At 37.5% G+C, this 13,610-nt stretch overlaps 1 protein-coding gene across 3 annotated transcripts in view; it reads left to right on the forward strand.

The window, feature by feature from the left end:
* The window catches only part of TTC12 (tetratricopeptide repeat domain 12), a 56,070-nt gene that overhangs the window by 17,185 nt on the left and 25,275 nt on the right, over positions 1–13,610 (forward strand). For all 3 annotated transcript variants that reach the window (XM_074216695.1, XM_074216698.1, XM_074216696.1), the window contains exons 8-12: positions 2,733–2,804; positions 6,738–6,798; positions 7,222–7,410; positions 8,828–8,897; positions 10,152–10,240. In XM_074216695.1, the coding sequence (XP_074072796.1) occupies positions 2,733–2,804; positions 6,738–6,798; positions 7,222–7,410; positions 8,828–8,897; positions 10,152–10,240 (481 nt within the window). The remainder of the gene's footprint in view (positions 1–2,732; positions 2,805–6,737; positions 6,799–7,221; positions 7,411–8,827; positions 8,898–10,151; positions 10,241–13,610) is intronic.

Consider the following 13,610-nt stretch of genomic DNA (forward strand, 5'->3'; position numbering starts at 1 on the left):
AAGAAAAAGAATATCAGATTAGCAATTAAGCACTTATTGATAAGTTTGGAAAGAGTAGTGTCAATCAAGAAAAGAAGTCAGAAACCAAATTGCAAAGGATTCAGGAGTAAGTGAGAAGAGAGTGAAACCAACAAGTGTGGTTATCCTTTTCTAGGAATTTTGATGAGAAAGATGGAAGAGACTTAGGACAATAGCGTGAAAGGATGGCCAGTTCTAGTTAAGGATAAAGGTTGAGGGGTACTTGGATTTATTTGGTAATAGAGAAAGAATCAACAGATAGAGAGAAGAAGCAGTGATCTAGAGTAACCCAGTCTTTGTATTGCCTTGCCTTTAACTTTATCTTCGTAGTAGTGATTAGTAACTAGGTTTTTTAGATTGTTGTTGTTTGTTTTTTAATGGTCTTTTTACCTCTTTTCCAACTTCAAGAAACTTGTACTGCACTGTTGTTGTTCAGTTATTTCAGTTTTTTTCTGACTCTTTGTGACTCCATTTGGGGTTTTCTTGGCAAAGATTCTGGAGCAGTTTGCCACTTCCTTCTCCAACTCATTTTACAGATGAGGCAAACAGAATTAAGTGACTTGCCCAAGTTATAGTTAGTATCATACCTTAGAACTAATCTGCTCCTTGCTACACTGGAAAGGAATCCAGAGGAATAAGAACCCTTCCAGGTTCCCTCTGTATGTTTTTGTTTACTTTTCTGAGGATTAGAATGTTTTCAGCAATAGTTTGTCAATTATTTGTCTTTTGGGGAGGGATTTCATTTCCATTTTCCTCTTTAGTGCTAATAGTTTTATTTCATTGTGGATTTGAATGCTCCTTAAAACATTTGACTTCTCCACGCCAGCAAATGCTTTACTATCTCTAAAAGTATCTGAGAACAGCTTTTGCATGTTTCCTTGGAGTAACATCCCTTCTTTATAATCACAGAACTAAAAACACAAAAAAAGAGACAATGAAGCACATCTATATAGTATGAAATCCAGAAAACAAATGACAGAGATCTAATTAAAGATGGCAAAACCACATAATCTTTTTTCATCCAGCCAAGATTAACCATTCTAAATGAGCCCAGGACCAATAAAAACAGACACATATGAACAAAGCCATATCCCAAGTAGTTTGCACATTGCTCTACATCTCTGCCATGTCTTCTAAGAAAGAAAAATTCTTCCTGACTATTTATAAGTAGTAATAGTCATGGCAGCATAAAAATCTCCTATTCTGGATTTTTAGATACCTTCAGAATTTAGTGTCAACAAGCTAGCTTCCCATTTTAATTTCTCATCACTGCTTTTTCAACCAGTATGTTCTAGCTGAGTTTTACCCTCTACTTGTTTCTGAGCCCTCCCTGGAGACTTTGAGCTTTCAAAAACAGATACCACATCAGTTTCATTAAATAAGTCAATATATTAATTACCGAAGAAAGTTGACCTTTGGTGCAATAAAAAGAAGCAGTATTAAAAGATGCTTCACCTTATGTTCCCTGGATTCTCTGCCCAGAACTGCCAGCTACTTTGCCCCCCCCTTCAGCTCTATTCTAAGTGAAAGGCTTCTCCTTTGCTTCTTCCTATCCCTTGAAAGTGAAAAAATGGTGTTGTCTGATGGAGAGCCACCCATCATGGTTAGGAGGTCCTGAGTTAGATATTCACTGGTTATATGTTGGGCATGGTGCTAGAGGGGAAAGAAGCCTTCCTCTATAGGATTTTCACTAGAGGGAGCCATTGTGTTCACAGACATTCCGGCATTATGAATGCAAAGTGTTTCATAAGCCTAAAAAGTACTAGCAAAATTTCAGATATAAAAATAATTGCAACTATTATTTTGTTGTTCAGTCATTTCAGTTACATCCAACTCTTCATGACCCCAACTAAGGATTCCTTGGCAGGGATACTGGAGTAGTTTGCCATTTTCTTCTGAAGTTTATTTTATAGCTAAGAAAATTGAGGCAAGCAGGGTTAAAGGACTTGCCCAGGGTCACCTGGCTCATATTTGAGGCCAGATTTGAACTTAAGAAGAGGCAGAGCCCTCCTGACTCCAAGCTGGGCTCTCCATCAACTGGGCACCTACCTGCCCCTGATCTGGTCATGGGACCAAAGATGAGCTCTAACTGGCAGATTTAGTGTAGCCATCCTGAGAACTAGAGAACTGACTTATCTTAGTTACACACAAAAGCCAGATAATTATCAGGAGCTAATTAATGACTTAGGAAGCAGTTAGATGGCTCAGTGAATAGAACTCTAACCCTGGAAGGCCCAAAAGGAAGACCTGAGTTCAAATCTAGCCTCAAACACTTATTAGCCATGTGACTCTGGTCAAGTAGCTTAACCTTTTTTATCTTTAAACTCCTGGTGAAGGAAATGACAAACCACTCCCCTAATCTTTGCCAAGAAAACCCAATGGACAGTATTGACTTTCAATATTCACAAAGGGATCACGAAGAGACGGATTTGACTGGGCAACTGAGAGACCATGATATTGGATAGAGCACCTCAAAGATCCAAAGACCTGAGTTCTAGTCATACTTTACACTAATTGTCTGACCCTGTGTGAAACTTAACCTCTCAGTTCTTTTGACTCCAAGACTCCCAAATTGCAGAAAAGATGCACTGATAAAGAAAGTTTATTGATCTGGGAGTTTTCTGTAGCAAAGAAATCACATATCCTGTCCTTACGCTTATCCTGTGTAATGGCTTAAAATCCTGAAACCTGTTCTATTATCCTTTTTTGTACAGTGTGATCAAAACTCCACAAAAGCATATTTCCACATGGGAAAAGCTCACCTGGCTCTGAAGAACTACAGCATGGTAAGTTCTAGAAACTTGTACATGATATACTCCATCCAGAGCGATAAACTGTCCTCCTTCCAGGAGGAAGCAGACTAAAAAATAGACAATGTTCCACCCAAGTTATCTAGATGTTGGATGACCTTTTTAGTACTGCCCTTTGTCAATTAGCCTTGTGCTTTTTGAAGAGAAAAAAAAAGTTTGCTCCTTTCTTTTATGAATTCTTTCTTGAGTTCATCTTTTACTCTGGAACTACAAAAGAATTTGGCCATACAAAGAAATGAACTGCGAGAATCCTTTAGAGCAGGCCTCCTAGGGCTCTGCTCTTTGCCCACTGCACACCTAAGAACCTGGGTCTTTCTCCATTATACCTATCTTGTTCCCTTTCCCAGTCTCCAGCACAACAGATGGTCGGGCAGATGGTTAGGCTTGACAAGCTTTAACCCATTTTATAGAGACTTTGGGACTCAAACATCATACAGACAGTAAAGCCACAGGGACATAGTTTCATGTTTCTGTATGACACCTGCCAGTACTGTGCTAAACACTTTGCAATTATTAACTCATTGGCTTCTCAGTAGGTGCTATTATTATTTACATTGTATAGTTGAGGAAACTGAGGCAAACAGAAGTTAAATGACTTGTCCAGGGTCACATAGCTAATAAGTGTCGGAAGCTGGATTTGAATTCAGGTATTCCTGACCAGGAGTGGGGCTTTATACACTGTACCACCTAGTTTTCTTAGGGCCTAGCACAATAACTGTGCTTTTAGAATCACCTCCAATTTTATTTCTTATTATTACCTTTGTTTCTATGTGACATGATAGAAAGAGGGTCACTTTTGGAGCCAGAAAGGCTGGGATTCAAGTCCTGCCCTAACACATCCTGACTGTGTGACCCTGGCCAAGTTACTTAACCTCTCAGTGCTCCGAAGTTAGAGAGAAGGTAGCAATCTACATTGGCAGATGTTTTCTCACCTAGAAATTCTTTACATCAATGAAATGATCCTAGGTCTAGTTTCTGCTTTCACCAGAAGCCTGCCATAGGCTCGTCCTCATTTAGGGGTACTGCCAGATAATTTCTGGAGCGAGCAACCACAGGGCCTGAGAGACTTCCCTTCCCCACCCTTCCCACACATACCTTTGAAAGAATGAGGCAGTATCTCTACTGGGATCAAACCAAGGTATTGACCAGAGGCCAAGCCAGGTCAGGAGCTAGGGATTCTTAAATATAACAAAGTCTAAAGGAAGACTCAGACTAGACCAGGAATGTCAAGGTGAGGAAGTGTGTACTAAAGTCAACTGGGTAGGACACCAGGAAGGAGGACAAGGAGCACTGTCCTAGTACAGTATTCCTTTGGAGCTCTGTTCTGTTGGAATTAGAATACTGTGACAGTTCTCTTAATTGGAGCCCTTTCCCTCTGGTTTATTGAGGCTTGAGGGTAAAAGCTGCCCCTTGTAGTAATTATTCCCAATTACTCCTAATGACTCCCTAAACTAGGACTTTCCCTGTCCCAGCATATGTGCTATCATTGTGGACCCATTGCCTGTAGTGACCACTCCCCTCCTTGAAACCTTTTCTTGATCACCCTGGGGACCTGCCAGGTGGCCACAAAAGCCCTTTTGCCTCAATCACACACACCATCTGAGTTACGATCCTCGTAGCTGGTCTGTCTCCCAGATTCTCTCAGATGACAGGAAGACTGACAGGCATCCCAAGGGTCTGGCATGAATGAACATGGCAACCTTGGATAAGTCATTTCTCTTTTCCTCATATGTGAAATGGGAAGAATAGATTTGAAAATCATTGTCCCAAAGAGGAGTTGTAAAGGACAACTTTTCATTCTTCCAACACTATGTGAGTTATTCGCTTCTTTCATCCTGCTACTTTCCTGTTCTTCGATGTTTCATGCCTCCAAGTACGTCCTCATTTTGCCTGGTTGTCAACAATGCTTTCTTGGCATAAATACAGCTAAAGCTAGTGCCTTAGACTTATATATAACCCCAAGACATCGTGGTATGGGAACCACAATAGATTTGCAGCCAGAAGAATAGGGTTCCAGTTTTTACTCTGTGATTACTAAGTGCATAACCTTAGGCAATTTATCTAACCTCCCTGAGAATCAGTTTCTTTATCTGGGGATACAACTCCTACCTGGATGATACAACTCCTACCTGGTAGGGTTAGTGTAGGAAAATCACTGTGCAAACAGCACTGTATAAATGTGAGATGTTATTATGATAATTATACAAGCCTCACCTAGTTTCAAACCCTGGCTTTGCCACTTACAACTCATGTACCCTCTGGAAAGTCCCTTCTCCTTCCCTAGTCTCAGTCACCTCATCTGTAAAATGAGGGACCTATTCCAGGCCCAGTGTATCTCTGACCTTCACATGTCATCCTTTGATTTATTTTTTAATTGTTTCTCAGAACCACACAGATTGGGAGAGAGTTGCCACAGAAATACATACAAATAGACTGTTACATCAAATACATGCTGAGTATATACTTTGACTGCCTCCCAGGCTGAGGGAGAACAGGGGCCTAGAAACAAATAATTAAGAAACCCTGAAGCTTTTGCATAAATACAACCACTATAAACAAGATCAAAAGAAATGTAGTAAATTGGGAAACATTTTTTACTAGTGTTCCTGACAGAGGACTCATTTCTAAAATTATATACAGAGAACTGAGTCAAATTTATAAAAAAAATAAGCTATTCCCCAAATGACAAATGGTCAAAGGATATTCAAAGGTAATTTACAGATGAGGAAATCAAAGCAATCCATAGTCATATGAAAAATTGCTCTAAATCATTACTGTTTAGAGAAATGCAAATTAAAGCATATCAGAAGTACCCACGCCTCACACCTATCAGACTGGCAATATGACCAGAAAGGAACAATGATCAATGTTGGAAGGGATGTGGGAAATCTAGGACACTAATACATTGTTGGTGGAGCTGTGAACTCTTCCAGCCTTTCTGGAGAACAATTTGGAATTATACTCAAAGGGCAATGAAGATGTGCATACCCTTTGATCCAGTAATACTATTACTGGGTCTATACCCTGAAGAACTCATGAAAAAGGGTCAAAACATCACTTGTACAAAAATATTCATAGCAGCCCTGTTTGTGGCAAAAAATTGGAAATCAAGGGCATGTCCATCAATTGGGGAATGACTGAACCAATTGTGGTATATGTATGTGATGGAACACTATTATTCTATTAGAAACCAGGAGGGATGGGAATTCAGAAAAACCTGGAAAGATTTGCATGAACTGATGCTGAGTGAGATGAGCAGAACCAGAAGAACATTGTACACCATAACAGCAACATGGGGGGGGGGGTGACTAGGTGGCATAGTGGATAGAGCACCGGACCTGGAGTCAGGAGTACCTGAGTTCAAATCTTGCCCCAGACACTTAATAATTATCTAGCTGGGTGGCCTTGGGCAAGCCACTTAATCTCATTGCCTTGCAAAAAACTTAAAAAAAAGAAAAGAAAATAACAGCAGCATGGGGTTGATGATCATGGACCTGCTCATTCCATCAATGCAATCATCAGGGACAATTTTAGGGAATCTGTAATGGAGAATTCCATTTCAATCCAGGGAAAGAATTGTGGAGTTTAAACAAAGACCAAAGATTATTACCTTCAATTTAAAAAAAAAAAGTTGTCTTATGTACTACATAATTTTGCTATCTCCAATATTTTATTTCTTACTCAAGGATATGTTTTTTTTCTCTCAACACATTCAATTTTTATCATTGTATAGCGTGGAAACATTGTCAAGATTATCAGATTGTCTTCTGTAGGGGAAAGGGGGGGAATTATTAAAATTCAAAACCTTACAAAAAATGATAGGTAGAAACTACTATTATATATAATTGGGCATTTGTGTTTTCACTGTTATCCATCACTAACCTGCAGGTTCTTGTTTCTTGTTTCCAGTCCAGGCAATGCTACGAGAAGATCTTAGAAATAAACCCCAAATTGAAAACACAAGTGAAGGGTAAGAGTGTCCCACTGGCCTTCTCTCCTTGAGTTTTATCATCTCCTGTTTTTATTCTTATGTTTTGATGTAGCACCAAATCTGTGCCCAATTAACCTGTTTCACACACCAAGTTCCTTGCGTGTTTATTTCTAGCCTCCTTGTGACTGAGTCAACTTCTTTCCTGTACACTGTCATCCTCCATAAGAATCTTCTCTAGTCTTCTCTGTCACTTTGAATTTTATTCTGAAACATCCCCAATGTCTTTAGCCTCTGATTATATACACCCCATTTCATTTCTCTTCTCTTGGACTAACCATTGTTCTCATCAAAAAAAAAATACTTATTCTTTTTATTTCTGACTTTCCAACTGTGGTGTTAGGAGAAAGAAAATGGAAAAGATACAAAAGGGAAAAAGTTTATTGTGTTATTGTTTTTTCCAAGACTCCCTCAATAAAGTAAACCAACAAGAAAAAATAGAATTACAAGAAAAAGTAGCCCTTCAAGAGCTGGAATCAGGAAAGGAAGAAGCAGTGACCACCAAGAACTTGCTCCAGGCTCTCTCTAATCCTGATCAGATCCCTTTGTTCTATACAGGGGGTGTACAGCTCCTCACGGAACTCATGAAAGATTGTGAGTTCAAGATTTATATAATTCTTTTATTCCTTTTTTTTATTGATTTCTATTTTAGGTGTCATCTATAAATGATTCATTTGCTCATGTTTCTAGAGTTCTGTCTTGTTTTGTTTTTATTATCTAAAGTATTTTTCTTGAAAAATAAGTATTGTAAGAATTATTATTCTCATCGTTGTTGGTGTTATTCACTCATTTTCAGTCATGTCTGACTCTTTGTGACCATACTTGGTATATTCTTGGCAAAGAGACTGAACTGGATTGCTATTTTGTTCTCCAACTCATTTTATAGATGAGAAAACTGAGGTAAAGAAGGTAAAGTCACTTGCCCAGACTCACATAGCTAGTAAGTGTTTGTGTCCAGATTTAAACTCTAGTCTCCTGACTCCAGACCCACTGCTTGCTGTCACACAGTCTCATCTTATAGGGCAAGAAATTGAAATTCAGAGAGATTATTTACCCATGATCATAGCTAATAAATGGTATATCCCAAGATCTGAACTCAGCTCTTACAACTTTAATTCCAGTGTTATTTACACAAGACTACATTGTCACTCATATGTAATATGAAAATACACCAGGAGAATAGAGCTTTTAATGCAAGCTTGCTTCACTTAGTTGATATGAATTCATTTATTTTTTTCAATGAATATAATTGCTGTAGAAAGTTAATAAAATTAATATAAAACTTAGCTCTTATTTTCCAGGAGCTTAAGGATTTAAGCAGGGAGAGATATCTAAAACATTTGAGTAATAGAAAACAGAGCCCAAAATGTCTAGGATTTTATAGAACAAAGTTTAAAGTTCTCCCAGTTGTTGCCTGAAATCTGTTAGAAGCAGATAGGACTTATACTTCTGTTAAGGTATTACTATGAGCATGGTAAATATTAGTGTGAAAGTTGAAATAGTTTTCATTTCCAATCTACAGGAGTTATTTGTTCAACTAGATGAAGTGTTTGGCCCACTTTTAGTATACAGTGCTGAATATATTCTAGCATCTTCTCTTTGTCCTCTTTGTGTCCCCCCCCCCACAGTTTCATAAAGATTATGAGTTCTCTAGACTTTTACAACACATTTTTAACACTTAATTATTAAATATTTTAAGTACAAATAGATTTGCCAGTTTTTCTTGAACACTTTTTCTTAAGTAATTTCAGGAAACCTTTTAAAGATTATGCATTAGTGGATTTTATAATCAACTTATGATACCCATCACCAGCTTTTCTTTAGCAAATAATGTTACTTTAATGTGACTTCTGTAAATTTTTATTTTTTTAGCCAATGTAAAAATATTTTTAATTCTAAAAGTGTTATGCTGTTGACTTTGATTCATATTCATTTTTGTCTGATTATGTTTGTAGCACCACATCAGCCAGATGTTCAATGAACTGAAACAATTATCTTTGATTTGTTTTAGGCACAGAACAAACTTTATTTAGAACACATAATGGATTCAATATCATTAATGACAACAAGATCATAAAGCGGTAAGGGTACTCCTTGTGAGTAGGACAGTAGGACATGAAAATACATATACGCAATTATTTTTCTTTTTTTTTTTTAGATTTTTCAAGGCAATGGGGTTAAGTGGCTTGCCCAAGGCCACATGGCTAGGTAATTATTAAGTGTCTGAGGTCGGAATTGAACCCAGGTACTCCTGACTCCAAGGCTGGTGCTCTATTCACTGTGCCACCTAGCCACCCCCACATTTTTTCAAGGAAATAGTCCCTTATGAAGTTCATAGAAAATAATAAAAAATCAATCATACAACAACTTTATTTGAGGATCAAATTGCCTTTAATTTGATATCTCACAAGCAATGATGGGATTTTTGTTGAGCAGTTTAGTGAGTGCTTCTTGTACTTTGTTATCTAACATTTTGCTTCTTTGGTCTCTAAATTGCTTTCAAAAGAGAAAAGCAGAATTATTTTCAATGTTTTAATATTTAAAGATAATTAGATTTGCAGACTTCTGAACTATTTATCAATCACTGTTTCCCCTTCAAATCATATTGATGAAGTCAGTGAGATGATTGTATCTACATTGTCTAGATTGGTCCCATTGTCATTTCTTCTGAAAAGATATCCAAAAGGATTGAATGCTTTTTAATTAATGGCATATTAATCAAATAACTTTCTTGTTCAGTTGTATTTCATTTGAAAAACGACCCACTATGCAATTTGATATAATATGGTTTATTCTTTAGATTAGGCCATTTGCTGTCGGCCAGAATCATAGTTATATATCTCAGAAACACCCGATGATCCTATTTGCTTTGAGCAGGACTCTCTGATGATGTAGATATACTAATCAGTTCATGTGTAATTTCCTCATGTCTTGGGAGAATAGTTTCTCCTCATCCCAGCTCAAAATCTTTCTTCAATTTGACTTTCCAACTTGAAAAACACTAAATTAGAGTTCCTACTTCAGTTCATATTAAGGCTAGTGCCAGAGGCCCTCAGAATCCATGGGTTTGTTTTTAATGCCTTCCTATCAAATTAGTGACTTCAGACAGAATCTAACATTTCTAAATCATGTTAACAACTTTTTCCTTCATTTTCTTCACTTTGCTTCTTAGAGTATTTTTGGGAAAAGTTACCTGATTAGTTGAAGTAGAGCTGACTCTGGATCCTCACATCACTGTACTTTAGGAAGCCTGGAGGTACAAGAACCAGATGAAAAGGAAAACAATACCTGTTTCCAGATTTAATCTTTTAATTTCCCTTATTTTCCTAATTCAGGTGTTTTGTCAGAGAAGGAAAAGATGAAATTGAAGAGGTTCTTTGTGCTGCTGTAATCAAACTCTGGCAAGCAGTATGCAATGAGAATGGTAAGACCAAGTAATTACCCTTAATTATTGCTAAAGTACCATGACTATGGCAGGGACTGCATCTGGCAGGATTGCTTCCTGGAGAATAAATGTCTAGACCTGACCAGGCTCCAGAGGTCTGGGGACTGAGCTCAGTAGCAGCTCTTATGAGCGGCAAGGATTAATGGTAGCCACACTGTCCACCTGGGATGCCTAAAGAAGGCAGCCATGGAGCTAGCTGTGTGGCTGAATGATGTGGATGCTTGTTTTTGGTGCTTCATGACCTTAGTCACCTAGGAGATGCTACTGCTCCTTTGATTAGTGTCTTCCCATCATGCTACAGGCCTAGGGATCTTTTCCATCTTCCAAGATTAGTGTGCTTTTTTACCAACAACCACCGTATACCTTTTAGCAGTTTTACATGTATGATCATCCATCTGGGGTCTTCACAATGCCGCTTAATGATTCAAGTTGAACAATTAAGTTACTTGATTAACTTTGGCTAGTTTTGCTACACTTCTGCATATTAGAATTTAGGACACAGATTTCTTTGTGTCTCAAAATTATATTATTACCAAGTTGGTGGCTTTAATAATGTAATTACAACAAATCCAAGTAGTGTTCATATCCGTTTCTCTCTCTCTCTATTTTTTTTTTGCCTATTCTGGGATACTCTCAGGAAGTCACATTCTTGGTAAAAACAGAGCTAGTCAAGGTTAAGTAAGTATCTTGAGGAGTAGGACCTAGTATCCTGGAAGGTTAGGAAAAAAAAAGGAAAGATCCTTTCCTAGAAAGGAATTATGTTATTGTCATCATCATAATTATTAATATCAGCAAACACTTATGGAACACCTATTCCATGTAAGGGATTATTTCACTTGGGAACTGTGTTTCTTATAATGGCTCTACCTCATTGAGAATCCATAACATTGACCCTTTATGATCTAGCATAGACATTGAATATCACTTTTTATTTTTATTGAGTTGAAAGGGAGCTTTGATAAAAAAAAAAACTGGCTTCTACAGTCTACTTGAGATAATATTTTTAAAGCACTTAACATTGGGCATTGCAGGTACTTAATTAAAGGCTTATTCCCTTCCCTCATAGCCCCCCCTCCCCCTGTAACTAAGACACTGGATGAATAGCCCCCTCCTCCTGTAACCAAGACACTGGATGAATATTAAATATGTAAAAAACATTTCATATATAAAAATTAACATGAATCAAGATCATCAGTATTCCAGTTTGTGATCATTGTAATTAACAGTTTTCCTATTAAGAGTGAAAATTTGTCTCTTTGTAATTTCTACCTTTTGACCTTAGTTTACCAAGCAGATTAAGTCTGATACTTATTCCATATTGATACCTTTCAAATATCTATCATATATCCCATAAGTTTTCTCTCCACTGGGCTATCTCCAATTCCAAATTGTGACCTTAAGACCTTTCACCATTCTAGTCACCCTCTGAATACCTGAAATGTAGCCCTAGACCTGAATCTAGTATTTAGATATGATCTGATCAGAGCTGAAAATAGAGCCCATCTCTTCGCTATTTTCTAAGCCTTTTTCTCCCCATATCATGCTATTGACTTATATGGAGTTTGCCCTTCACTCATGCTGCCTCAGTCTCAGATATTTTTCAAATGAATTGCTCATGGACAGACCTTGCCCATCTTTTTCTTGTGCCACCACTGACTTATAGAATTCAGGATTTTTCATTTACTCCTATTAAATTTCATCTTAGTAAGTCTGATTCAGTAGTTTATATGTCTTGTCAAGCTCTTTTTGATTCAACTATCTTATCCATATCCTTCCTAGCTATGTGTTGTCTGCAGATTTGATCAAGTTTCTATTTCTTATCCAAGTCATTTGGGGAAAAAAATGTAAAATAGCACAAGATCAAGTACAGATCTCTGGAATGTAACATTAGAAATGTCCTTTTAAACTGACTTTGAGCCTTTAAATACTAATTTGGTTATCCAACCATTCTTCCAATTCTAAATCTGCCTAACTGGTCCAACATCTGCCCCTCTCTTTCACAAAACTATCAAGATTTTTTTTTCAGATGTTTTGCTAAAATCTAGGGAAACTATTTAAAACATTCTTCTTCCCTACCCATCTAGAAATCCTGTCAATAAAGAAAATGAGACTAGAATGGAATAACATGTTCTTGGTATAGTCAGGTTTTTTGTGTTTTTTTTGTGAATCCAGCTTCAGATTCTGAATGTTCATTAACTATTGTTTTAATGATTCATTCAGTAATTTTCCCAAGAATAGAAACTAAGCTTACTAGCTTCTTCTCTTCCTTTGAAAATCAGAATACCCCTAGCCTTCCTCCATTACTTTTTTCTCTCTTGTATGTGATTCATCTTTCATGATTTTCTCTAAAATGCAGTGCCCAGATCCAAATATAGAAATTTATTCTAAATATGGTCTGATCTAGATAGAATATAGTGGATTCATCAATGACCCATTGTTGTTTCTTCTCTGATTGCTGGCTCAGATCTCATTGGATAACACCTGGAAATCTGCATGATTACTTCTTGAAGGATGAGCAGTTGTTTTTTTCTTTGAAAGGTCCAGCTCCCTGCTCTTCCAGATAAGCCTCAGATCTGTTATTTAGCTCCAAGTGCTTTTCTTGTTCTCCCTTTCTTCCTCTGTAATACTTTCCCACCCTTCATCTTCTTAACTTGGGTCAGGATTAGCTCTATCTCTTCAAATTCTTTTCTTCTTTATTTTCAGTTTGAAATCTTTCTCTGGGTAAATGTGTGTGTGTGTGTGTGTGTGTGTGTGTGTGTGTGTGTGTGTTTTCAAAGATACTATTTTTTCTAATAACCTGCAGAGTTCAGAGATGAGCTTAGACTACATTAAAAGAAGCATAATATCCCAAAGAAGTTGGAGAAAGAAAGACAAAGAGACAGACAGAGACAGAGACAGAGACAAAGATACAGAAACAGACAGTGAGACAGAGATACACAGAGAGAGGGATAGAAAGATAGAAAGACAGAGTCAGAAAGCCCTTGATTGTACTCTGCTCAGGTGACAACTATATTAGTTTGGAACCCCATATCTTAGGAAACATATTGATTAACTGAAGGCACCCAGATGTGGTTACCCTGGATGGTGAAGGTCTTAAGCTCATGCCATATGAGAACAGAATGAAGGAACTGGGAGTGTTTAATGTGGAAAAGAGAAGAGTAGATGGCTTATAGAGGGCATACTTCAGGGACAGGTTGATCTTTACAGAGTCCCTGGGATTCCTTCCAGTTCTGAGATTCTGTGAGGATAGTATAGGGTGGAAAAAAAAGTTTTCTGGAGGAAAAAAAGGGTCAGGATAGTTTTGTTATAAAGAGTGCCCTGGCTAGATTATACATGAACTGTTAGCCTT

Source organism: Macrotis lagotis, chromosome 1, assembly GCF_037893015.1.
Source record: "Macrotis lagotis isolate mMagLag1 chromosome 1, bilby.v1.9.chrom.fasta, whole genome shotgun sequence".
Lineage (NCBI taxonomy): Eukaryota > Metazoa > Chordata > Mammalia > Peramelemorphia > Peramelidae > Macrotis > Macrotis lagotis.